The sequence below is a fragment of the Equus asinus genome, chromosome 12 (assembly GCF_041296235.1).
Source record: "Equus asinus isolate D_3611 breed Donkey chromosome 12, EquAss-T2T_v2, whole genome shotgun sequence".
NCBI lineage: Eukaryota > Metazoa > Chordata > Mammalia > Perissodactyla > Equidae > Equus > Equus asinus.
The window spans coordinates 22,834,228-22,861,335 of record NC_091801.1 but is presented as its reverse complement, the minus strand read 5'-3'; the positions used below and the strand labels follow the sequence as shown (position 1 = coordinate 22,861,335).

The following is a 27,108-nucleotide window of genomic DNA, read 5'->3' as shown; positions in this document are numbered from 1 at the left end:
GAAGAATTTCTTTGTGCTATTATTCTACAAAACTTGGTGTATAATACCACATCATATTCAATTATTTTTCTAAAGAATTTAATATAAAAAGTTTTAATACATATTATGCTATATACTAAAGCAAAAGAAGTATCATTTTAACAAGCAGAAATAAATAACTCACCAAACCAGAGTATACAAAATTTGCATATTAAAATTATCACTATTCTTTCTAGTAAGACAGCATTTTAAAACAAATGAAGGAATATCACATCTTTATTTATTAGAAGAACCATTTCAATGATAAGGACAATTCTGATAATAGAAAGAGAAGGGTCCAAGATTTCCAAAATGAAGAAACAGGCCAAAGACTACTAATTCATATTTTAATGGTACCTTTCAAATATGCATAGGACATTTTTATGTAAGCCTTTAGAAATTTACATTTTCAAATGGAAGTGAATTATTTCAAATGATGCTAAAGAATGGCTGTAATTACCATTTCTGAAAACAGACTAGGACATTAGCTATATGTTCAAATATTAAGTTCAGAATATGAAGTGCTTTGAGTCTGAAGACACATATGAAATATACTGATTAAAAATATCTGTGCAAGAGCTATATACTTATCCATTTATAAAAGTAAACTGAAATGTCAGTATCTATGGAAAAATAACTACACCATTTAACATCTCAACAAGAATGAAATATATGTTTCACATGGGAAAATACCTTCCATAAAATGTATATGATCGGCATATTATTAAAGCAAAAATATTCTTGTCTCCAGCATTTTCCCACCACTAACAAAAAATAAAATGTGTACTTGCCTAATAAAACTTTGGCATCATCCACATCAAAATCTCCATCACCATCGGCATCGTAGATTCCTAGTTTTCCTACAAGAGAGGAGCAAAGATGGATATGGGAACAAAAGGGAAACAAATTTAATAAGGTATTACCACTTATTGCACTCCTGAACATCAGCCATAAATGTTACCAATCAACGCAAATTCTTTCCTCCTTTAATCCTGAGAAACAGTGCTAAATGAATATCTTACCTAAAAACGAGAGCAATTCACTTACAGTCAGGAAACATCCACCTAACAAATCTAAGAAATATAACTGAGATAACATTTTCTTTAAAGGTTTAAATTTAATCATTTCAGAATAATTTTTTTATTGTACTGCTAAAAATACTTTAGATGAAATTTTCAACATATATAAGAAACAACATTGATCCAATTCTAACAGTTATGTGAAATGTAATGTTTCTAAACTATGAAAGTTCTTCACACCATCAATATTCAAAACAAAAAGAACACCTACCAAGCCTCAAATAAAGACTAAATAGAAATCATTAACATTGAGTATAACACTAAAATAAGAGGACAATTAATTTTATATTTTACACTAATGATTTACAACAGAAGTATCATGAATCAACCTTAAAAAAAAACTGTTCTGGAAATAAAGTATATAAAACTGGCTTCTTGAAATTACAAAGGAAAATTTGCAGTTGTCTACTTAAAAACTTTAGCACTGGCCATCTACTACTCAGAAAAAATATAAGGCTTAAAACAGATGAGCTGAGAAGACACTATCACCACAGCCTTTCCTCTTCAAGAACAGTAAATACATATTTTAAGGCTTTAATAAAGCTTTATCATCTAGGAGTGCTGTTACGTTTAGCATTCAAATATGAGTCAAATATATTCGATTCCCTAAAAAAATCCTAAAATCAACATGATTTATAATTCATCATTGGACTATGGTTGTGAAGAGACACAATAATGTACAGCAATATTTTAAACAAGATTCACAAATAAAGTAGTATAAAAAACCATGTGGCATCACTGTCACCACTTCTTTAATAAAATGTAAATTAAAACATTGCATAAAAGCAGGCGACTTTTGGAGTAGAGTAGCTATGAGTATTCTTCACCCTCCCAGAGCCCTGGTTCTACGTAGGAAGATAGTTAACTTGCTGTCTAAAAGTCTAGCCTAGAAAGCACACACACATTACAAATGATAGTAATAATAACAATGGAGAAGGAAGTTATTTCTATTGCCAAGAAAATATCAAATGAAAAGCATTGACCTGCAGGTCAAAGGTATACATAGCACAGAGCTCAAAGAACATTAAAAAGATAGAAAATACCATACTTTCTGACAGACTTGAAAGGGGAAATCGGTCCTACCACTTACATTCTCTAATGCAGACGCTAAGTAAACTAGGAGGAGGAGGAGGAGGCTTCAGAGACTACCAAGAGTATACTTAAGGCGCATCTCCAACAGCCTACCTTGAAGCACCTCTGAGAAGTTATAACGGAAGTCCTTTGCTTTGGCTGCATGCATGTAAAAACATGAAAATTGTTACTTGTGCTTAAAGGTACAAACACTTTAAATCTCTTCTTTTGTTTCACAGACTTTCTCTAGCAACGTCTCACTGTAAGTCAACAAAAGCACAGATCTACTCAAAGGTTTGGTAAGCGTGTTTTGTTATTCTTTGCCTCTTTCTCCTCAGAAAGAGGCTATAACCTAACAAGTAAAGAAGTACAGGAGGGTCGATGGAAGGAGGGGGTTTTCTGTGCAACACTGTACCCAGAGAGAATGTGCATTGTTCATAGTGACAGGGCCACCTCTCTCACTGCATTACTAAAGGGGAAGGCCATTGACTCACAATAGCCAAAAAGTCGAAACAACCCAAATGTCTACCGCTGATAAACGGATAAGCAAAATGTGGCATACCCATACAGTGGAATATTATTCAGTCTTAAAATGGAATAAGTACTGAACCTTGAAAACATTATGCTAAGAGCAAAAAGGGAGACACAAAAGGCCGCATACTGTATGATTCCAATTATATGAAATATCCCAAATAGGCAAATCCATAGATACAGAAAGTGTACTAGCGTTGGCCAGGAGAGGGGGACTGGGTGCTCTGGTGGGCAGGATGATGGAAATGTTCTGGAATCAGATAACGATGATGATAGCATAAAATGATGAATATATTAAAAACCAGTGAACTGTGCATTTTCAAGTATTTACAACATTGAATTTCATGTTATGCGAATTCTACCTCAAAATTTAAAAAAAGACTTGGTGAAGTGAAAAAGAAAAAGGAGTATGACTCCAAAAATGGTAAAGAATCACTAATGTAAAAAAAAAAATCACAAAAAATTGCAATGATTATGGGGAGAGAAAAGGAAAAAGGAGGACAACTATCTGAGAATAACATAGCAACTTCCTGAGAACAGCATACAGACCACACCTATACACACACACACCCTTATACTAAACACCTAGAAACACACTGACATCCACACCCGCCATCCCAGCATTTACACACACAGTCACAGCACCTAGACACACACACTAACATCCACACACCCATATCCCAGCACTTACACACACACACCCCTACACACACTGATTCCAACAAAGACAAACAGGAGTGCGCTTTGAAATGCTCTTAAGGCAGGGTTTGCGATTTGTGTGTTTATGATCCATTAATGTGCCCTTAAATAAATTCACTGGCTTGTGACCAATATTTTTAAAATTCATAACGTAACAAAATGGAATAGAATTATAGAGTATTGTGCGTAGTGAGAATAACTACTGTCTGATAAAACTTTTCTGTGTGATATACAAACAACATGAAGCCTATTTTCTTTTTACTACAGATCATGTTCAAAGAAGTTGAAAAGTCACTATTCCAAGGTAGAGAACCAGTGAAAGGCTACAGAAATTAACGGTACCAAAAAGATGATGATAAACCTTTAAGATTACTAAAGGATTTCATTTATGCTTTTACAAATTCACATAAGAAATGATATCAAAATTCTTACCTAAAACTTCCTCATAATCAACAAGATCAAACCAGACAACGGCTACTGATGTCCAAACTCCCAGCAAGGCAATGACCATAAACCACGTGAAAAATGAACTTCCAGAAAGTCCTCCTTTCTTCCCATTCTTGTGTCCTCCATGCTTTGTCTCTGTTTAAAAATAAAACAGATATATAATCTCATTATATAAGAAGGAATCGCTTTATTGAACACCTCTCTTCGCTGAATTACTGCTCCAGCAATTTGACAGTATTTACAAATGGTAAATCCTTTCAAAAACAGTTTTCACTTAAATTCTCAAAACATGTTACACAAAATAATGATTCTGAAAAAGGAAAAGCTTCTGCTTAAGACAACACCACAGTAAAATCTTAACTTCAAAGTAATAAAAGAAAGAAACTACTGATGGGCTAACAACAAATATTCATAGAATATATATATTTCTTCCTTGTTAGTTCTCTATGCTACCTACCTAAATATAACCTCCTTCAAAGTTCAGAGTATATCAACAACTTAAGGAAATCATATAGAAATGCAGCCAAATCCTTTTCTCTGTCCCATTTAGTTTCTGTGGAATCTTAAAAACTTTGTTAACTGCCACTGAAAATATCTCCCCCAAAAATCACTCCATATTCTTAGCCAGAGAGAGACAGAAGGAAGGAAACTATTTATAGGAAAGAGAGGTCAGGGAAGAAGAGAAACAAAACAGTCCACTAACTCAGTCCTCCTCCTTTACAAGATCCACTGGGACCTATGGAAACAGGAAAAGGCTCAGCCACAATTGGTCTCAATGCAGGAAACAGCTTTGTAAACTGCTGTCCACCAAAAGTATCATTTATCACATTGGATATGTTTAATACACTGCACAGTCTTCTGGAAATATTCTTCCTACAGCCCAAAATAAACAAGAATAATGAGAGTCAAGTGATATTAACAGAAAATGGTCAACACTGTCCTTAAAAGGAAGGACCATAATATTCAAATTTCTCTTAAAAAGGAATATAATAAAAATTATATGAATATTAATAAATTAAAAAGATACGTCATATCCCAAAACACCCTTTGAGAAAAGGAAAAGATTATCAACAGGTAAAAAGTAGGACACTGTCTTCTACTGTTGACATGTGTCATCTCTTTCAAGTTGCTTCCGCATGCACAGCTGCACGTGAGTCTCACAATGGTCTTGCCAGTGTTTCTCCAGAGGGCGTTTCTAGATGTTTATACAGGACAATTCTTCATCCTGTGCACTGTTCCTCACACTGCAGGGCAGCTGGCATCCCTGGTTTCCTCTGGTCTCAAAGGTAAGTAGCTCAAAGTGATTACAACAAACAAAAACACCCCCAAACATTTCCAAGTGTCCCCTATAGGGGCAGTGCCTGGTTGAGAACCGGTGGGGGGAAGGGCAGGAATAATCATCTCTGTTTTATAGAGAAAAGATTAAATGATTCACCCAAAGTCACCAGCACAAGTTGAGTGGAGGTAGGAATAAATCCTGACTTCTGTGGTCCCGAGTTGCTGGACCCATATGAGTGGGCCAAACTACATGATTTCAAAAAACCTCACTAGCTTTAACCTAGAACCTGCTTTCTGACTACTAAATCCATTTCTAATTACAGAATACTGGTAGCAGTTTTCCAGTGGCTCAAGTCAAGAACACACTCCCAATTCTTCTAAAAGAAAAAATGAAATGAAATTCTTCTTGTTAAAAAGATATACACATTTTTTAAACTAACCACTAGATCAACTTTTCAAAAGGAGTCATAAAAACTAAATCGATCTGAGAGAGAGTGTGTGTATACACACATTCAAACATACACATCTTTATCTATATTTAAGTATATAAAACTATGATGACTAAATAAGACAAATTTCATTCTTAAAGAAAAAGTCAATTTCCTTTTCTAATGTTCTTTAAATTGTAACAGATCCATCAAAAAGGGCCAGATTTATAAAAAATCATATGGTGAATTCACAGAAGTATACTTACCAAATAACACATGGCCATCTAATTTGCTTCTAACATGATCTATTAAGAGTCTCCTAAAAGCTGGCTATATAAAAACCAAATTTATACATTAAAAGAAATCCTTGCTGGGCACAGCGTCGCATATTAAATCCACTTAAAACAGGCTTCACTGTTTCATTATCTGAACATAGCCATGGGAGGGGGAGCCTAGGTAAAAATTTCTGCAATGTTGGCATGGGAAACGGATGATTTCTGATGTTCCTATGTATCTTAAGCATAGAAATAAGAAGAACAATATAAAATAAAGCACTGCTAAAATTTTTAAAAAGAAAAAAAAAAAGTGGGGGCCAGCCCAGTGGCCTAGTGGTTTAGTTCAGCACACTGCACTTCAGCAGCCTGGCTTTGCAGGTTCAGATTCCAGGCACCAACCTACACCACTCATCAAGCCATGCTGTGGTGGTGACCCACATATAAAGTGGAAGGAGGTTGGCACAAATGTCAGCCTCAGGGCAAACCTTCCTTAAGGAAAAAGAGGAAGACTGCCAATACATGTCAGCTCAGGGCTAATCTTTCTCACCAAAAAAAAAATGAAAAGGAAAAAGCGCGTAGCTTCAGTGGGGGCAGGAGAGCACCCCATATTCGTAGCCATGTTGTGTGTTACTTTATTAAGCTTCTATAAACATGAAGACATTTTTTAATACTGTATTTAAAAACCCCTGTTTCTATATAACATATAGATATATGCATAATACCCATACAGATAGAATACTAATTATACTAAGAACAATGCCTTTGGGAACATCCATTTACTTCCAAATATGGAACTATAACAGTTAATGACTAAGAATGTTCCTCTCTTGGCTACTTATTGCCTCTAAGAATCAAAATTAATTTTTCTATTTAAAATGAGTCAAGGAAAACTGGGATTTTATCTCCTCTTGGACATTTTGTAATTGACACTAGTCTCTTGTATTGTTCCGTATTAACTAGCAAATGGTAAGGTTAAATCAACAGTTCATCCTTTTATCCACTCCACATATTTATTCAGCATACAGGTGCCAGACATGATACAATTTTTACTCAATAATTTAGTTTTCAAAATGTGTACCTGGATAAAAGTACACCCAAGACAATGCTATTTCAAATAAGCTTATAATAAAATAGCTAATAAACAAAATGATAATTTGAATTCAAAGTTCAATTCTTTCTCCAGTTCTATGTCTTTCTTAAAACAGAAATGGAGATGGAAAATTTTTGAAATTCTCAAAAGGAAAGCATCATTTATCCAAGTTAATTCAGTAACACTCATCTAAGTTTCTTACACCACCAAATATAAGTAAACAGTGGAACAAGTTTTTTTTTAAAAATTATATAAATGCATGCATCAAAACAGAGAGAAGGGATTGGAAGGGCATGGAGAGAGAAACCCAAGCACAGTAAAGAATACACCTTTACCTAGAATCTATTTACATTGACTTTAGACATGATTCTAACAACTTCCATCAAATTTCCTAACTCACTGCACAAAACTACAGAATAGACTTTAAAGAACATCTAACCCAAGAGAGTTAAAGCTGATGAGGGAAGGCCTATAAGAGGCATGAATACCAGCAGCAAGAGTGGACACAGACCTTGAAAAGAACAGTGGCAGGAGGCCATTTATGATTGATGCCTGGAGGCAAATCCTGAATAGTCCTTAAAATAATCTTTAGTACAAAGAAATGATATTCATATTGATTCTGTCACTAAAATATTATCTTAAACTGTTTAAAAATGCATAAAATGTATAATGTCTCAGAGATTTTCATTCAAAATAACTTTTCTTAGATTTATCATTTTAAAAGGTAAATGTCCAAAAAGAGTAAACATTACTTAGCTAGAATATGAAATTAGCAGCAATATTTTATCTATCCCTTTATAATGTCAAATGAATGAGGTGTCACCCCAGTGTTATTTATCTTATTACTGTTAATATTTACTAATTCCATAAAGGAACAAAACAGTAAATTATAGAAAAGAGCCTTTCCTAAGACATCTCTTTTAGAGGAACTTTTTAATAGACACCAAATCATACACTCTTGATATGTCACTTTCTAAATATGGTGTGCCTAGTCCCAAAGGGCAGATCAGTTAAACTAAAAAAGCATAGTAAGATAAACCCTTCAGGAGGGTTTAAAACTCCCTAGGCAAACCTGAAACCAGTACTTTGTTCCAAAGGTATTCTGGAAGAACACTTCGTAGTCAGCCCTATTTTCTAAGGTCAGAGTAAATCTAGGAGTCTTCACTTCATTTTCTGGCTCCATATTTGACCTGTAGTCCCAGAGATTAGCCAAAAAGATTTTTTTTAATGCGGGTTCAGAATATGGCAAGAACTATGTGATTCACTGTTTTCCATGATGACCATCAAAAGCAGTGACCTCCAAATCATAAACTGGTCTTACATACTACCAAACGCAGAAGATTACCGTGATGAGCAACGGGACGTGTGACCCTCCAAAATAAAGACGGGTCTAGGAGCAACAGGGGATTTTATTTATTTCGTTGAGGAAAGGGAAAATAGAAGATGCACCCCAGCACCTGAACAGTAGTCAATTACTTAACTGGTCTACAACTAACTGAATTACAAATCAACCATTTACGAGTTTTGGTTAGCACTGCTGGTGATTTCATAGTTATACAAAAACGCTACACACAAAGTTTGTAAAAACCGTCAAGCCATTCATCAAACTGATTATTTTTCCATGTTACAAAATGTCACCCTTTGGGAGCCAAGAACTGTTCAAAGTAGGTGAGAAGTAACAGCTGACTTTGCCTCACTGTGTAGATTATGTAATCCATGGAGAAGGGGAGAAATGCGTTCCAAGAGAACTAAAAGTCAGATAGAGATCTCAGATTCTTCTTCATGGCTTCATGAGGCACTTTATCGGAATAGTCAAGCGACCTATCCTAACCGTTTATTCAAAACTGTTCAAAGGAGAAATGTCATATTCTCCATGTTAATAATAGAACCCTTCCAGTGGTCACCTAGGCAGCTAAGGGTTGGAAGCAGTCTTAATACATCAAATCTTTTTCTTTAATTTTCAATATAATAAGCCAACGTAGCTTGCTTTCAATCAAATGGAGGATAATCAACTTACAAAGTAAAACAAAAGCAAACATACACAAAAATCTATATCAACACGTCATTAAAGAGCACTCGAAGGCCAATGTTTCAATTTGAAGAAGCAAAATAAAATCCTAGTGCCTTTTCTTTGCGTTCATTTCTGCTTCTCCAAAATTAGGTCAGTTTCCACATATGCTAAGTCTTTGCTTGAGCCAACTAAATGTGCTCATTAATACAAGATGGGACTTACGCATGCCTTCAATTTCCCATAATTTTACATGAGATCTAAAGACACACAATTCTTCAAATTCACTGTAATTAACTTAGAAGACTATGGAAGACCGCTTCCACATTTTTCTGAAGTTTGTAAAATGTGGTCTCTGGTAGCACAACATACTAAAAGAGATTCTGAGTCAAGACACCAAAACATATTCAGACTAAAGACAGATTATTCCTTGAAAGGTTAAACTACTGTGAAAAACTAAACTACTCTGAAAACCAGGAGTTCAAAATAGAATAGAATGCAGAAGAGGCAGTCAAAGTACGTAGTCAAAAATACTTGAACAGCGCACAACTGAAAATAAAGCTAAAAACTGCCAGCTAGATCCCAAACCACTTTTAACTCAAACAGTAAAAATACACCTTTACCTTCAGCCATTGTGATTTCTTCAATCCATAAATAATATATGCTGAAGGGAAAAAATCACCGTGCGATGAGCGGGTCTGGGGCAGGCCGCATGCCCGTCCCTCCGAGGGCTCTGGAGGGGCTGCCACGGGCAAGGCCTCCGGACCTGAAATCGGACCTGCCTGCACACTCAGCTCACCAGCTATTTTTAGAGGCCTCTTCCTCATGGCCAAATACTGCTAACCACTCAGGCTGACATGCACTCCTAACAATTCGACAGCCTTGCTCCCACTTATGGGATTCCTTTCTCAGTTGGTCCTATCTCCCAAATCCAAACTCCAAAAAAAATCAAGCATGCAGGAAAAAATGAAATGGAACAAATTGTACTGCCAGTTTTGTTTTCTTGGAATCAGTCTTTAATGGTTTTAGACTACGTACCAAATCATTCAAAACTGAAACAAGTCTTGCTACAAAATGTGGCCCCACGCCCAGAAACAGCTTGATTTGGCCCTTCAGAATCTAACCACATGCCTACGTGAAAAGACCGTGACTTAGTTTGTTTGCATGAAACAGAAGCCTAAATGGTAAGAAATTAATTAAAGCTCTAGAATTCTGATTCACAGGCAGTACCATCCCAAGACTAATTCCTCCAACAGCAAAAGTAAAGGGACAATAAAAAAATGTTCCACTAGAGAAGAAGGAGAAAGAGCTGGGAAGGAAGGCATAGAGGGGATGGGACGGGAGAGAAAGTAAAGGAGGGAAGGAACAGACGGAAGGGTGGAAGGAGGGGATAGGGAAAGAAGGGGCTCTCCAGCACTAAGAGTGGTGATCTAGGAAATATTATCTCAGAGAGGGACCTAAAGAGAGACTACACAGGGACCAAGCCAGTGGCATAGTGGTTAAGTTCACATGCTCTGCTTCAGCGGCCCAGGGTTCACCAGTTCAGATCCCAGGAGTGGACCTATGCACTGCTTACCAAGCCATGCTGTGGCAGGCATCCCACATATGAAAAATAGAGGAAGATGGGTACAGATGTTAGTTCAGGGCCAATCTTCCTCAGCAAAAAAAAAAAAGAGGAGGATTGGTGGTAGATGCTAGCTCAGAGCTCATCTTCCTCAAAAAAAAAAAAAGAGAGAGACTATACAACTGCATTCTGATTTTTCTCTACCTTCCTCCAACCCCATCTCCAAATATTCTCTTCTGGGAAATAAAACCAGCCCAGCAATTCTAGTACCATTTATTCCCTGATTTTTAGATTAGTGGTTCACAGAATTCATCAGAGCTCTGATTAGTATACTAAATTAATTTAGCACAAGTAGTATCCAGGGCAATGCAGCAGCCTTTAAAGTTGTTTGTAAATCTTTAACTTTTTCAGTCAAATTGAAAGCTTCACACACAATCAAACACTTGACGTTGTGAAGAGGGGTCAGCAACCTATGGCACCAACATTCGATGGTCCAGAGCTGGGAGAGAGAACAAGGCATCAGGGCCAATGAAGCAAAACTGAGGAGTGACCTAGGTGTCCTCTGACCAAGAGCCATGTCCTCCCTTCCTCTCCTCAAGGATCTGTCCCACTCGAGTTAGCGCTGGCTAAAATGTTACAAGATAAGGAATCATTTGTTGACAGCGGTTTAAGATGACCCACCATCACACAAATTTCTTAGACAAATATTTCAGAAGCTTTCTTTTGTTTTGTTGTCTTCAGCATGAGAGGGAGAGTGACAAGAGACCCTTCCTGGGACCACCGGGAACCCAGCCACCACACTCACATGGCAGGTAGCCCGTTTCAGACCTCAGAGACCAGGCTTCAATACCTGGCTTCTTTATTGACTTTGATTTGGGGAAGGTCATCCAACTTCTGGGCCTCAATTTCCTTTCCTATAAAATGCACCTTGGCACAAACTGGCCATGGAAATATTTGCTGAAGTCATCCACATGACATGTTTACTGAATCAAAGAGGACAAGTGCACAAGGCTCCTGACCTCTAGTCCCAGCACTTCTCAGGACCCTAGCCTGCCACCCGGACTGCCGGAGGGCCGGGGTTTCTTGCCTCCCTTCACCGGCCTGGACAAGGCCTGCTGCATTCTCAGTTACAGGTCTGGGGCCAAGTGCTGAACTGAGACAAGAGTCACAGCTCTTAAATCTGGGTCTACTTCACCCCGAGGCTTCTTCAACACAGCTGCGGTTATTCCTGCTCGACAAATCCTGATTAGCCGTATTCAAACATCCTACGTTAATGGTCCTTTGTCTTTCACAACAATTTTACAGGCATTTAGACTAAATGTCTTCCTTTCTCAGTTTCACAACAATGGCAGACCTTTTATTCTAGATAGGGTGATTAGGACAAATCTCTCTGAAATAACATTTAATCTATGAAATTTCTTAAGGAAAAAGAAACTCTGAATTCCAAGTAACTATCTCTTATAATAACAACTCATTTTTATGATGGAAAATGTTTATGAAAAGTTTAAAAATAAATTTAATTTGCATATAGCAAATCATGTTTTTAAAATCCTAGCAAAGACAACTATAGTTAACTACTCCTGGTAATAGTTGCTGGAACTCACAGCAAACTCCTGGCTCTAAGCAAAGACCAGATGTCTAACGTGCTCTGAGACTATTATTATCAGGCTGAGGCCGCTAGAGACCACAAGAGCCATGACCTTATATTCTTGACCTATGTTCAGGGCTCTGCCTGCCTCCCACATCTACTAGGTAAAAATCCTCAGACCTCTTATGGGTCAACACTGACTACTTTCCTCCCCTCTGCCAATCAGCCGTCATTTACAGCAGTGGTTGCCACACTTGTGAGCACATCAGTCACCTGGAGGGCCCACCCCAGAGTTTCTGATTCTGCAGGTCTGGAGGGCCTCGAGAATCCGCATCTCTAGGAAGTTCCCAGGTGATCGGACGCTGCTGCTCTAGGGACCACACCTAAAGAGACTCGCTGCACTGCTGCACCCAGCATCCCTAATTCTCAGGCTCTGGCACAGGTGGAAAGGAACTCTTGTTTTACCAATTTCCAGACCACCCTTTCCTTATCACCTAAAAAGAAAACAAAAAAACCCTGTTGCTCTGAGGTCCATGCCATCCAACTATACTACCCTCCACCCCGCTCAGCAGTGTCACCAACCACCTCCAGTGCCCTCTCCCCTCAGCGAAGTCTTCTACACCTCGATTCCAGCCAGGACCACGTGATTTCAACGTCTTCCTGTGTGGCCAACGTGACAGGTTCTCTTCGCTTCCCTTCTTCATCCTCAGCGACCTTGTTCCCCTCTGTTCTATATCCAACACTCATTCTTACATTCTTACCACGGATCTAATCCACCTTCTAACCACATCTCCATTCTTAGTGAATATCTCTGTAGCTCTCCCGGTACAACCATCCTAACAGATTCTGTAAGCGTGCTAAGAAAGCTCTGCTTGTTTGGGTCTAAGAAAAGCTGCAGGATATCATGAGATACCAAAAATACATTTCTTTAAAACAAAAACAAAAATCTTTTCCTCTACATAGAGTCTCCAAAGCAAACATGAGCAAGTTTTACCATTCTAAACCTAATCTTAAACAGCTTAGAATTACAAAAGTAACAAACGGCAACTCCGCAGACGTGGAGGAAAATCTACCTAAATAGACCACCTCTGGCCACGGAACACCACCTCCATACGTGAAGGTTTAGGTTCTACTGAGTATGTGATGCACAGAATGAAAACAGCCAATCTGATCACAACCATCCTATCTTTGCAGCTTGTTTACTCAAAAATTTCTTCTTGGATCCTACAGTTGTCTTGCTTCTACTTTCTTCTTTTCCCCTCTTCACCTGCTGCCTTCACATCTTTCCACATCCATCGTCAGAGTCTGTAGTTCACCATTTAAATCACTCGCTGATTCACCAGACTCCCTTCTCCTCTCCCCTGCACTGCATCAGTCCGCCGTAATTGCCTCCCTGGACGAACACAATTACTCACGTTCTCCATGACGGCAGGGGCAGCCAGGCACACCAAGGGAAAAGCAGGCACAGGACACAGTGGCGCCAACCACAACCAGCCCTCAGGACTGCCTGTCAATCCCACCACACATCTCTGGAAAACTCACTTTCCCAATCCCCAAAAGGACTTTCAAACTTCTCTGCCGCTGAAGTATCCTATCTTCTCATATTCAAAAATGCCATTGCCTCTTATACCACAGAGAGAACCGAACCATCAGGAGGACACCGTGTTGACTGTGCGCTGCCAACCATCACAAACCTAGATTCACCTGCACTCGTCCTCTGCTTTCCTCCTAATTCCTCAGCTCTCTCACACTCTATCTTTTCACTCTCCTGTACCACCAGCCTCTCTGCCTTTACTGCATCTTCCCTCAACCCCATAGCTAGCTCCTGCTCTCTTTCTCCTTCTTATTACAGATATAATTCCCAACAGAGCTGTTAGTTCACTGCTTTCATTTTCTAACTGCCCATTCACTCCTGACAACCTGTACGCTGCAATCTAGCTTCTGCAGTGCAGTAGCTCCAATGTCACACCAATGCCTTCCATATCATAAAATTCAACAAAAAATTTTCAGTCCTCATCTTATTTGCCCTCTCAGAATTCTCTCTCCTTTTTAAACATTCTCTTCCCTTGACCTTCATTACTTCAGAATCATCTGGTATTTCTTCTACCTTTCTGAACTTTCTAATTCTCAATCTCCTTTGCCAGCTCATTCTCCTCTAGTTGACCTTTTTCTTTTTTTTTTTTTTGGTGAGGAAGATTTGCCCTGAGCTAACATCTGTTGCCAATCCTCCTCTTTTTGCTTGAGGAAGACTGTCGCTTAGCTAACATCTGTGCCAATCTTCCCCCATTTTGTACGTGGGTTGCTGCCACCGCATGGCTTGATGAGTGCTGTGTAAGTCCACACCCGGGATCCAAACTCATGAACCCTGGGCTGCCAAAGCAGAGCATGCGAACTTAACCACTATGGCACCACACTGGCCTTAGTTGACTTTTAAAGGTAGAAATTCCAGAGGCCAGCTCTGTGGCCTAGTGCTTAAGTTCAGCATGCTCTGCTTCGGCACCCTGGGTTCGGTTCCTGGGTGCAGACCTACACCACTCATCAGTAGTCATGCTGTGGCGGCGAGCCACATACAAAATAGAGGAAGATTGGCACAGATGTTAGCTGAGGGTGAATCTTCCTCAGCAAAAGAAGAAATTCCAAAAGCCCTGGTCCTATGCCAGCTCCCTAGCTGACTTCAACTACCTTCCATATAGCTTAAATTTTTATCTCCTTCGAGCTCCAAACCCACACATCAGTCCACTCAATATCCCATTTGAATGACTTACAAAAACCCCAAACTCAGCATGTACACAAGTGAACCCATGATCTTTCCCCTCTCCTCTCCAGTGTTCTAAATCTCAGAAGCACTTCCATCAAGCCAGTTGCTTAAACCAAAAACTTGGAATTCATCCTTGACTTCATATTCTTCCTCTTTTCCCAAACACCCATCTCTCAAATCAGAATTTCTCCATCAGGCTGTTGCAAATAGGTTACAACTATGCCCAGATATGAATTCCCCTCAGCACCTGGGTCATCCTTGTCTATTTACCCCAGTCTCATATTTTTAAAAAGCATTTATGTGTGCCATGACATGAAAAAGTGAGAAACTGTCTCAAATCACCCATATTTCTGCCTCTCTACTGTGGCCATCCATATCCAAGTTACCATCATCTCCTAGGCTATTGCACAACCTTAACATAACCTTTACTGCTCCATAGAGCAGTCAGAATAATTGTTTTAAATCTGAACATATCATTACCCTGTTAATCCTTCTCAATGGCTTCACTTGAGTCTTAGGATAAAATAAAAATCTTCAATGTGGCCTGTAAGACTCTACTTGACAAGGCCCCAGCCTACCACTCTGGTCTTAGTCTTGTGTCATTTCCCCTAGCTGTGTATATTCCAGATACAGAAATACTCACCAGGCTCTTTCCTGTCTCAAGAACTCTTCAGAGGCCATTCCCTCCTCCTGAAATGTCAACACTGTTGTACCATCATGGATCTCCCCCCAGCCTGGATATCTCCTGCTCTGTCTGCTTAAATACCACCTCTTCCAGGAAGCCTTCCCCTACTACTGTGAGAGCATTTTCTAATATGCGCTTCTCCTTCGTGGCATTATTTCATTAGTAATTAGACAATTATGCAATAATTCATTTCCCAGTCTTTTTCTACCTTCAGAATGCAAGTTTCACGAAGCCAGGGACTGAGCCTCCCTTGTTCATTACATATTTGCCTTGCACCTAGTAGGAACCTAACAAACGTTTGTTAAATAAGTGAGAAAATTCCTTCTCAAATTCTTGCTATTATACAAGTAATCAAACCTCGTCCTGCTAACACTTCAGAAGCAAGGCAGCAAAGTTTAACCGAACTGCCAGGTCCCTTCAAGTTTCCTCACCTCCATGAATTCAATTATCCTAAAATTAATTCACAAAAGGAAAAGACCTACAAATAGTTGAGAGAGATAACAAGAAAGAAGCCCAGTGGTTCCCAAACACTGGTTATGAACCCAAATCCGTCCATGATAAAGTTTTCACTGCTCTGTGTCAGAGGAATTCCTCACTCATCAATCTTGGGTGACTGAGACGCAGGCTGAACACGAGAAGGCCAAGCAGGAAGGGTGTCGCAGCTCACTTAGCTGACCCAACAGCCAGACCCCTAATGCTGCTCTCTTGACTGGCCCTGTGCAGAAAAGCCTGGAAGGGCCTGCTATGAGTTTTAGAATTTAGGAAAACAAAATTGAGAAAGGCATTTTCATTTCATCAGTATAAGTAAGATAAAGTGAAATATTAGCAACACCTATCTATATCAGCCTCCAGCTATTTTTTGGAACCTTTATTATCCTTTGGAACCCCAAAGTGAGGAAGCACTAGCCTTGTATAAGCCTATGTTTGTACTCCTACTAAGGAACAACTGAATCAAAACATGGTCCATCACCCCCCACCTGAGGAACCTGTGATGTACCCAAACTCCAATGGTAAAGAAGCTAAAAACACAATAGACATGGTAGCTAACTCCCAAAGCTAGTTCATCTTGCCAGGCCTAACGAGTTAGGTCTTTAAACTTAGTTCTCCCCACAGAACATTCACTAAAGAGAGAAGACTCAATCTCAGAGGGAAAACCACGCCCCTGCCAGTCCAACATCCGTCAGTCCATGTGGGTAACAGTTAGTACACTGTTCAAAACGAGACAAGTCTCCTGAAGTGGGAGTGGCAAAAGGTATGAAGAAAAGTGAGTTACGGTGCCCATTCAGAAACTCTGAGGTGGTGAAAAGCTGTTAAAGCAAAGAGTTCTTTCTTCAAAACTAAGAACAATAACAAAAAAGCCTATCCCAAGGCCTTCTGACCTTAACCCATTTAGACAGCAGAAGATCCAGAGCCACCTTCCCCACAAGTTCCCACTTTCTGGGGCAAAAGAATGCAGCAATTACAAAAAAGTGTCCTAAAGATGCAAATGGGGAAAAAGAGGACCGTATATATAAACACATGAGCACAAAATGCACAGGAGACACAGGTTTAAGTTACAAAACATAGACATCTCAGAGTCAAGTTATTAGAAAATAATAAGCCAAGAAAAACAGTTGATACATTTATGTATTACGATACATTTTGAGGTCAGCCAACAATCCTTTACTAAATAAATTAATAATAATGAAGCTGAACAAGAGTAATAAGTAAAAAGCAAGAATGGCAGCAATTGAAAATTGCATAGTAAAGAATTAACTTCACCCAGAGAGAGGTCTGTCTGGCTTTGCTAGTGCCTACCTGGAGGAAATCTCTAGGTCCCTGAAATGCCCTCCCTGATAGGAGTGACTGTTTGCCTGGGGGCTTTGGCCACCAGACAGTCTCACAATGTGATTTACGATGAGGCTTTGTGACAGGTGGTATCAGTTCCAATCTCTGAAGAAACTGAAGACTAAAGGTCAGCCATGCTTGTAGTACAAGATTGAGGCCCAAGAAAAACTCTGGATGCCAAAGGCTTGGATGAGCTCCCTAGTTGGCAATACTCCCGTACATATTGTCACACACTGAGGCCAAGAAGGTAACAGGTCCCTGAAGACAATGGAAGCTTTGCATCAGGGACCTTCCCCCTTTGCCCTATGTGTCCCTTCCACTGGCTAGTTCTAACTTCTATCCTTTCACTGTAATACAACTGCAGTGGTAAGTACTGCACCTTCCTGAGTTCTGTGAGTGGTTGTGGGGACACCTAAGTTAGTGGCCAGCTGATCTGAAGTGACAGTAGCCCAAGGGGCCCCCCAAACTTGTTGCTGGTGTCTGATGTGGGCATTCTTGTGGGGACAGTTCCCTCAGACTGTACAGTTTGCCCAACTCCTTGAAGAAATCATGACCAGCAGTGTCCTTCTCCCAAATTACATGAACTGCAACCATTCTTAACTATACAGCTTTAATAGAAATTTCACAACTTTGCCAAAAGCTAAATAACCACATTTCTGTAGAATAATGAATCTGAGTTTTCAACAAAGTTAGTAAGATACGAATACTCATTTATAAATTCCAAAAATCCCCTGCCTAAAGCCAAATGAGAGAGAAGTACTGCAAGAGAATGTCTTATGAAGACTAGGGGTTCCTGCAGGAAAGGGAGACTGACTTCTCATGCCCCAGGGAATGTTTACTCAAGCAATGCACCCCATGGCCCACCCTATACCAAGCTGCACAGGAGAACGGGAGAGGGATGACCGCAGAGAAAAGGTGACAGCTACCAAGCGGCCTGCACTCCTGGAAGGATGTCAGCTTCCCATGGACCGAAGTAGGCAGCAAAGGAGTACCGGGGTTTGTACCATCCTACCAGCATCTCACTCAAAGACGGTTGATGCCAGGCAAGGGACGCCTAGGAGCAAGAGCGGGTGGGGGATCCTGCCAGAAGTGGACACCCCGGAGGGCTGCAAGAAGTTGTATGCCATGGGGAGGTCCTCACCAGGCTTTCCAGAGAACTCAGAGGGAGCATTTGGGCAGCTGCAGCTTGTGGACAAGCATGGCCAGCTGATCTTATCAACCAGCAGAGGAGACCCTGACTAGGACCTGTGAGGTGACAGAGGCCTTTCCCACTTGGCCTCTCCCTACCCAGCACTAGTGACAAACTAGAACCTGGGAGAGGCAAGGAGGGCACTGCCCCAAAGCAGACCATGCACAGAGCACAATTACCCCTCCCCCACTTCGGGCCCTCCTGCCTTGCTGCTAACGGGAGACTAGAAATTCTGCACTGAAAACGAGAGAGGCCTTTAGAAATGGAGACTGACTGGGCTGTTAAGGAATCTGTCCTGGAGACGGTCAAGAGCCTCTGCCACCCAGAGATTAATCTAGTCTAACTGAGCACAATGAGTGGACGAGAATGAACCTTCATATCAATACCCTGTCGAAGAAAGACAAATAAAAACGACGACAAAATGTGGTATCATGTTAGGCTGACCCAAAAAGGTTGCCAGTATTTGATCATTTTGGCCCACAAAAATGGCTATTTCATATGATTCAAACAAACAACATATGAGTATTTTCCCAATATTTTATTATGAAAATTTCTAAACATACAACAAAGCTGAAAGAATTTTACAGAGAATACACATATACTTATCACTTAGATTCTACCATTAACATTTTATTACACTGCTTATGGCATGTCTATTTATCCCTCTATATACATCCATTAATCCATTTTATATGTATAATCCATTTCAAAATAAATCGTAGACATTAGTTCACTTCCCCAAGTACTTCAGCTTTTGTATCATAAACTACAGTTCAATATCATTTTTATGTAAAATTTACATAAAATGAAATGCTCTAATTTTAAGTACACATTCCCTGAGATTTCACAAAAATATACACTGTGCAACCCAAATCCCTATCAAGACATAAAACATTAACACGATCCCTAAACTCTCTCATGACCCTTCCCACTCACATTCCACATAACCCCAATCCCAGAGGTAGCCCCATTATATCGTTCTGCTTTTTTTCACTGTAGGTTAGTTTTGCCTGTTCTGCCATGAGTCTTATCTGTACTAATGGTTCACTCTTTTCTGGTGCTGGGTAGTATTCCATGGTCTAAATATACCAGAGTATGTCAGAGGGTATCCATTGTCCTATTGGCAGAAACCTGGACTGTTTCCCATTTTAGACTATTACAAATAAAGCTGCCAAAAATATGCTTGCACAAGACTACTGCTAGCATATTAGAAATATATGCCTGCATTTCTCCTGGGTAAAGACCTAAGAGTGGAACTGCTGAATCACAGGGCACATGTACATTTAGGATTACAAGAAACCGCCAGACCTCTTCCCAAAGTGGTTCTACCATTTTATATACCTACCAAGAAGGGAGGACAGTTCTTTTCTTCTATGATCTTGTCAACATTTGGTGTTGTCAGTCTTTTTAATTTTAGCCATTCTGGCGAGTATGCAGTTATATCTCACTGTGCTTTAATTTGCATTCCCCTGAGGACCAATGTTTGAGTGCTTTTTCCATGTGCTCATTGACTGTTTATCTTTTTTGTGAACTGTCTGTTCAAAACTTTTGCACATCTGCCTATTTTTGTATTGCTTTTTTAAACTGAATTGCAGGAGTTTTTTATATTTCTTGGACATCTGTCCTTTAACAGATATGTGTGTTACAAAATCTTCTCCCAGGCTATGACCTTCTTATTCATTTTCTTAAAGCATCTTTTGATGGATAAAAGTTTAATTTGGATGATGTCTAATGCACTAATTTTATATATTTTTAAATATATCACCAGATTGGAAAATCTTACGTAAACCTTACGAGATTTTCCAGTCTTCACATTCTGAAATGTGACATCTATTCCAGCACTTACACACAATCACTGGCTCTGTGACACAGTCATTGACACAAGCCCCACTACTGACTCAAACAGTGTGCCAGTGAGAAGAGAGGTCATGAAACCAAAGGCCAGTACAGCAACTAAATGTCTATCAGTGTATTAGTGGTAGGTATCACAGAGAGTAAAAGGAAGAGAAATTTTGATAATTTTAAGGAATATTTTCATTAGCTACAATGAGTTCAAAAATTTCTAAGCCAGTTATTTTCCCCTCAAATTCTACTGAATGGAATAAATCTAATTCCTCTGCCACCCAAAAGTCTTGCCAACACTTGAGCTCTTTGACTTCTTTCAAAAACTAGTTTACTTGTGTCTTAACTGGTATGTCTCCCCCCAACTTTTCATACTCACAAATTTAAATTACCAGACTATTATAATAGGAAGAAATTAAAAAGTTTCTCTTTAGTGTGATTGTCACCCAAACTACCTCATAGAATCTTTAGAAAATCACAACAAGTAACATATTTTAGAGGGAAGGCATTTGGTTTACTTGTGAGACTTTGTGGGAGAAAATCTAATTTAATTTTAAAAATCTTTATGTTAGAGAGACATTAAGAATTTAAAGGTGGGTTGGAAGGTCTCTTTAAAGGACATTACTGGAATAAATCAGGAAAATTTGAATACTGACTTTATACTAGGTAACAGTACTACAGCAGTGTTAAATTTCCTGAGTGTAGTAATTACATTGTGATGTTGGAGCATATCCTTGTTTTCAGGAAAAATACGCTGAAGAATTCATGGGTAAATTATCACGATTTAACTCTCAAGTGCTTCAGCAGCAAAATAAACAAGTAAGTTGGCCACCCCATGGCCAACTGGTTAAGTTCAGGCGCTCCCTTCGGATCCTGGGCCCAGACATGGAATGGCTCATCAGGCCACTCTGAGGCGGCGTCCCACATGCCACAACAAGAAGGACCCACAACTAAAATATGCAACTATGTACTGGAGGGACTTGGGGAAAAAAAGCAGACAAAAAAAAAGGGGCAGGTGGCCCCGTGGCCGAGTGGTTAAGTTCAGGCACTCCACTTCAGCAGCCCAGGTTTCACTGGTTGGGATCCTGGGTGCAGACCTGGCACCACTCATCAGGCTATGCTGAGGTGGAGTGTCACATAGCACAACCAGAAGTATCTACAACTACAATATACAACTATGTACTGGGGGGGCTTTGGGGAGAAGAAGGAAAAAAAAAGGTTGGCAACAGATGTTAGCTCAGGTGCCAACCTTAAAAATAAACAAATAAGTAAAATTGCGTGTGTGTGTCCAGAGAGTCAGAGAATACAAAGGCATCAAAATATTAACAACTGGTGAATCTAAATGAACCTTTCTTTTAACTGTCTCGAAGGTTTAAGTTTTTTCAAATTAAAAACTGAGAAAATACAGATTTCCAGGCCCATTCTGGTCCTAAAGAATCAGATACTCCAGAGGGTAAGGGCCAAGAATCAGAAATGTTAAAAGCCCCCAGGTGAATTCATGTTAGGATTCTGGATAAATAAATTTTTTTTTAAAAAGAAGCAGCTTCCAGTTTTAAGGATGCTTTTAAAGACTATGTCTCAGTGCTAAATTTAGATAACACCGTATCAGTCTTAACACTCTCCATTGTGGTTATGCAGAAGAATGTTCCTGTCCTTAGGAGATACACGGGAAAGCAGTTGAGCGAGTTACACCGTCATGACGACGACAGCTTACTGTCAAAGAGTTCCAAAAGAGAGAGAGAGACAAAAGAAGGAAGGAAGACAGATACAAAGACAGCGAATGTGCCTAATTTCTAATAACTAGTTTGTAAATCCAGGGGAATAGTAATACAAGTCTTTCAACGTACGAGTCTTTCTGCTGTTACACAGGTTTAAGAGCTTCCCAAAAAAGGTGGAAAAACATAAAAACAAAATTAAACTGGTTTTAAAAAAGAAGTCAACGGTCAAGTCCTAGACCCAGTAGTAATGAAAAGAACACCAGTTCAGCCTCTGGTTTCAAATTTATTAAAAACCAAAGAGAAAACTGTCTCCACCTGACGTCTCCGACGTGCAAGTTCTGCTCAGCTATCTCCATCTGCTTGCTGGACATTTTCTATTGGAAGCTCTGAGTTTTGCCTCAAATTCACCTGGGAGAATAAACTTAACTCCTCTGCCACCTGGAAGCCGTTCAAATGCTCTGGGATGGTGACGTCCCCTAGGAAGACCCACCAGGCCAGGCCAGTCATCCCCAGGGTGTTCATCCCACCTCACATTATGTTAACTTACCCTCACCCAAGGGCCTCATCCGAAAGCTCATCCTCTTCTGAGCAGTCACCGTCATTGTCCCCCTAACAGCAGCCCCCACGATGAAACCACAATTCCAGATGCAGCCCGACCAGAGTGGGATTTCCACCTCCCTCATTCTGGTGGCTAATAACACCAATGCTGAAGGGGAGTCTCCTCAGCCACACCACGCAGGCAGCTCCCTCTGAGAGTGCAAGCGATTTTAAAAAACCAAACCCAAACAAAATACTAGGCCTTCTTAAAAAATATATCTACTACTTCAAGCCTCTCCCAGCTTATCCTCAACAGTGAGTTCATTTTGCAAAAATGTGCTAACTCTGTTCAAGTCCACCTTCCCAGCCAGGCCAGTCTTTGCATAGTGTCTCTTTCCCTCTGTCCCAGCTTCCCTCACAGCTTTGGGCCACACAATTTCACAACAGCGACTGGGCGGGGCTCTCCTGAGGCTGACTTCAGCCATTAAATCAGCACTCGGTGGGTAGAGTTCTACAGTCAGCTGTGATTCAAACTATATCATATGACCAACGTTGGACCATCTTAGGCACAGGGGGATTTTCAGAGATGGTGTTCATACCTTGGTGAAGTCAGGAAAAATTACAAGCTTGTATCCTGACCACTTAGTCCAGAAAGCTTATCAAAATGCACAACTGTTAGTTTCTGGTTTTGTTTTTTCAAATAATCTGCACTTAGCAAACCTGCACTGTCTCCTAGTGTTCATGGGTTTCTTCTCTAAATACTTAAAAATAATATTTAATTCTAGAATCTGTCTAGGATTGTGATGAGATGACGGTTTACAGCTGTCCTGAATTTACCTTTCTTTCCTTTAATAAAGTGTCTTCTAATTTTCATGATTCCCCAAAGGTTAACTCCCAAGAAAACTTTAGTTGGGGCTGTAGTTTTGAGAGTCTCGAAAAGCCACATTCATCCTCATTTCGGTCTTCCTCTCCCTACAATTGAGCATGCACACCTCCTTCATTCCACAAATATTTACTGCTCTGCAGCCCACAGGACAGCGCCTTTTCCAAGGCGGGTGCTAGAGTTTACTGCTGTACCCCGCCCCCCCCACCCTGTCCCCACTGAGCATGGGGCTGGACACAGTAAGTCCCCGTGAACCTCACTGGATAATTTACGTGGTATTCTCACAAAAATCTAAACTCTACAAATTATTTTTGTCCCATCTAAGTGGTAAAGCAAATCTAACACACACGAAGTATTTTAAAAACAAACCCAAACCACACAGCAGGGGAGGACAGGCTGGTCCTGGGTTAGGGTCGGGAACGGCCAGGCCAGGCACAGCTAGAACCCTGTCAGCTTCACCGACTCAGCTGCCCGGCCCTACACCCCAAGCCTATCTGTTCCTCCCAATTCTCCCCAGTTCAAAACTAAAGTGATGGTCCATGTCACCACATGTTCAGAGATGTCCCCAACCCTACTCTCATTGACCCATTTTGCTCTAAACTCCCTCCAAGACCCCTCCCCCAGCTCCGGCTTCACCAAACGCACTCCCTCTAAGCCTGGGCTGAGGTCCCCAGGCCCCCGAGGTCCTGCGCCCACACGCTGCCCTACAGTAAACACTGTTCAAATGCTGGTCTCTTGGCTATGTTCTGGAATAACCTAGTCTGCTGCTGAAGGTTCCTAGGAGTATGACCCCCAAAAGATCTGAGCCGGTAAAAAGGCTGCTGTCTCAAGCTTTATGCAAGTCACAGAGCAGCTCACATTCAGGCAGTAAGCACAGGTATGTGTCACAGGCGCTGCCCTTCTGACAGGACAGGCCTTTCCTGTAGCAGTGGTTAAATATGTTTAATACTATTCTGGATAAAAGTATTGCCCTAAATAGAATATAATTCAGATCAGCAAAACAAGGTGCTTTCAGCTCTATAAGCTAATAGATTTTAAAACACAAAGTAATAATCACAGGATGGTAAATTTTAAATGGTCTCCAGAGTTTTTTCCATGCACCTGAATATTCATTTGTTCAACAAAAACCTTTTAATCCCTACCCTCTGCTACAGTGGTGAACAAGAGAGGCCACTAGTCCCACAGAAGAGAAAAAACAAAAATAAAATAAAAATTCACTTGGGTAACACTATATTACAGTTGAAGGGGTATATGGGACAATATGGATGAAAACAATCATTTGGGAAGAATCATCATTCTTGAATTTTAAAGATATAGCATTCTAAGTTCCAAACCGTTCTTTATAAACGTTAGGAGTGTTCCATTCATAGTTTTATATTTTTTAATCAAAATTGACAAACCATAGTCTTAAGGAAGAAATATACTCCCTATTCTTACAAAGGAATGTTAAAAGCCAAAACCAAAAAAAAGGGAGAAAACTTTCGCAGTATTTCAGTATTCACATAAATTATTTTATCCTACCCTTGAGTCATATTTAAAAATAAAATGAGGGGAAAACCAAAATCTTGCAAAGCAAGCAGAGCTTTTCTAAATTTACAAAATGCAGAACAAATACAATGGCTGCTTCTGCCCAAGCTTCTTCCCAATGAGAATGAACTAACGACAAATGAAAGAGCATGGGGAACGCCTCTCCCGGCTGCAGAACAGCCTCCTGCAGGCACAGCCCCAAAAGCTTACTGGGCTGCAACTACCAGCATGGTGCCTAAGCAGTACCTCTAAAGGATCTACTTACACAATTCTCCACATCAATGAAGTATACACATTCCTAATAATTTTCCTGTTTCTGTCTTTAGCTCCAACATTTACAAACATCAGTAGGACCTTCTGATCTGTGTTCTTGCTCATAACATAAACCTAAAAAAATCCACCATAAAACACCTAATTTTTGAGCACTTATTACAGTCAAGGTTGTGCAGAAGACACAAAAACCCAGCCCCTACCCTCAACACCCTTTTGGCCTACTACAGGGAAGGAAGACCTTTACCCGTATTTGTTCATTTCGACATTTCCTGAGTACTGCCTACGTCCAGATAATCATTTAAGCACAACAGATAAAGAGAAAACAAAACATGGTGTTTACCATATCAAACACAGGGAACTCTCCCAACCCCAGTTTAGTCTTATATTTTACTGTCTAATATCATGACTGGGTCACACTTCCACCTGCTGAAGGAACTAGTAAAGGAATGAGGATGCTAGAGTAGTGATATGCAGAGGGTGCTACAGAAGCTTCTGCTTGACTGGGAGGGGCGTAGTGACAAAACGCTATCTAGGGGGAATTGTTGAAGGGAGCGTAGGGAAGAACTGATGAAGGAGCTAAATCTTGAAGGATATACAGAAGTCACACAGGGAAAGAGAGAGTGGAGAGCCATCCTAGAAGAAGAAAAAGCATGTGCAAATACAGAGACTACAGAGAGTGACTGAATATGGCTTACTAATATAAATATAAAGAGGGTGAGGCACAGAATGGCTAGAGAGAGTAAGAGAGGCAAGATCATGAAGGGCCTCCTAGGTCACGCTAAGCGAAAACTCAAGGTCTGTGAGAAACTGGTGTCCACTAAGAGTTCCCTTAGAGAGGCCCAGGCTCCTATTCCAGCCTTTGCTTTTCTCTTCGGTAGGTGGAGGCCCAGAGGTCCATGATAGCTGTGTCTGCCAAGATTTTAAATTCTAACTGTGGTACTGGCTCGTCTCCACTCACCCACCACCCTACTGGCATCCTTCTCAGTCTCAACAAAGAAAAGGAGCTTTACTGAACTACATATTAAAGATATACCTCACAAGCTCAGTTGCTGAGTACCTTCATGTCCAAATTAGAGCAATCTCTCCAGGATTCTCGACTGTACTGGCTTTTGCAGTCATCCTAAGTCCTAACTGCTGTTTCTCCCCTAGGGGGGGTAATCAGCTTCCTGTCTGTTGGCTCCCAGTTTCATGCAACTCAGAGGCCAACCCCCACCCATCACGCAAGAGATGAGCAAACTCTTAAAGGACGTCCTCTAGTTTCTCTACAAAATGAGAGGAAATCATCTGTCAAAACTGAATGGGAAGTAGTAAGGTACTGAGCTCAAGGAGTTGAAGATTTAAACATCAGGTGTGGAAAATACGGGTAAACAACTAAGAACATATGAAAAAGACTGCAAGGCATCGTTGAGGGTCCAGCTGAGTGGGGAAGCTCTTGAATATACATAATTTATTCCAAATCAGTTTTACTGAAGCTAGTGAACAGCGCTCTACCTCCATCTTCATCTATCTTTATTCAGTCATCTTAAATGTCTCAGTGATCACAAGAGAATTCCAAAACCTGGCTTGGGGGCTTATTAACACAAACTCTGCACTACCTCTAGAAGAAAAATATAAAACAAATACAAGTTGCTTATGAGCCTTGTACCTTCACATACATCAATTTCACCTTAAAAGTGTCCCACCTCCAGCCAGCCCTGATGGCCTAGGGGTTAAAGTTCAGCACCCTCTGCTTCGGCAGCCCAGGTTTGGCTCCCGGGCACAGAACCACACCACTCATCTGTCAATAGCCATGC

General features: G+C 40.3%; 1 protein-coding gene across 24 annotated transcripts in view; it reads right to left on the bottom strand.

Annotated features, from left to right (window-relative positions):
• Positions 1–27,108, bottom strand: part of ASPH (aspartate beta-hydroxylase) — a 208,407-nt gene that overhangs the window by 167,607 nt on the left and 13,692 nt on the right. For 4 of the 24 annotated variants that reach the window (XM_044780224.2, XM_070481184.1, XM_070481187.1 and 1 more), the window contains exons 2-4: positions 3,831–3,980; positions 2,283–2,327; positions 810–878 (exon numbers count right to left, since the gene is read on the bottom strand). In XM_044780224.2, the coding sequence (XP_044636159.1) occupies positions 810–878; positions 2,283–2,327; positions 3,831–3,980 (264 nt within the window). Of the gene's footprint in view, positions 1–809; positions 879–2,282; positions 2,328–3,830; positions 3,981–9,547; positions 9,865–22,642; positions 23,063–27,108 lie in introns of those variants that run through there. The other 20 variants (XM_044780223.2, XM_070481188.1, XM_070481190.1 and 17 more) reach the window with 13 other exon arrangements.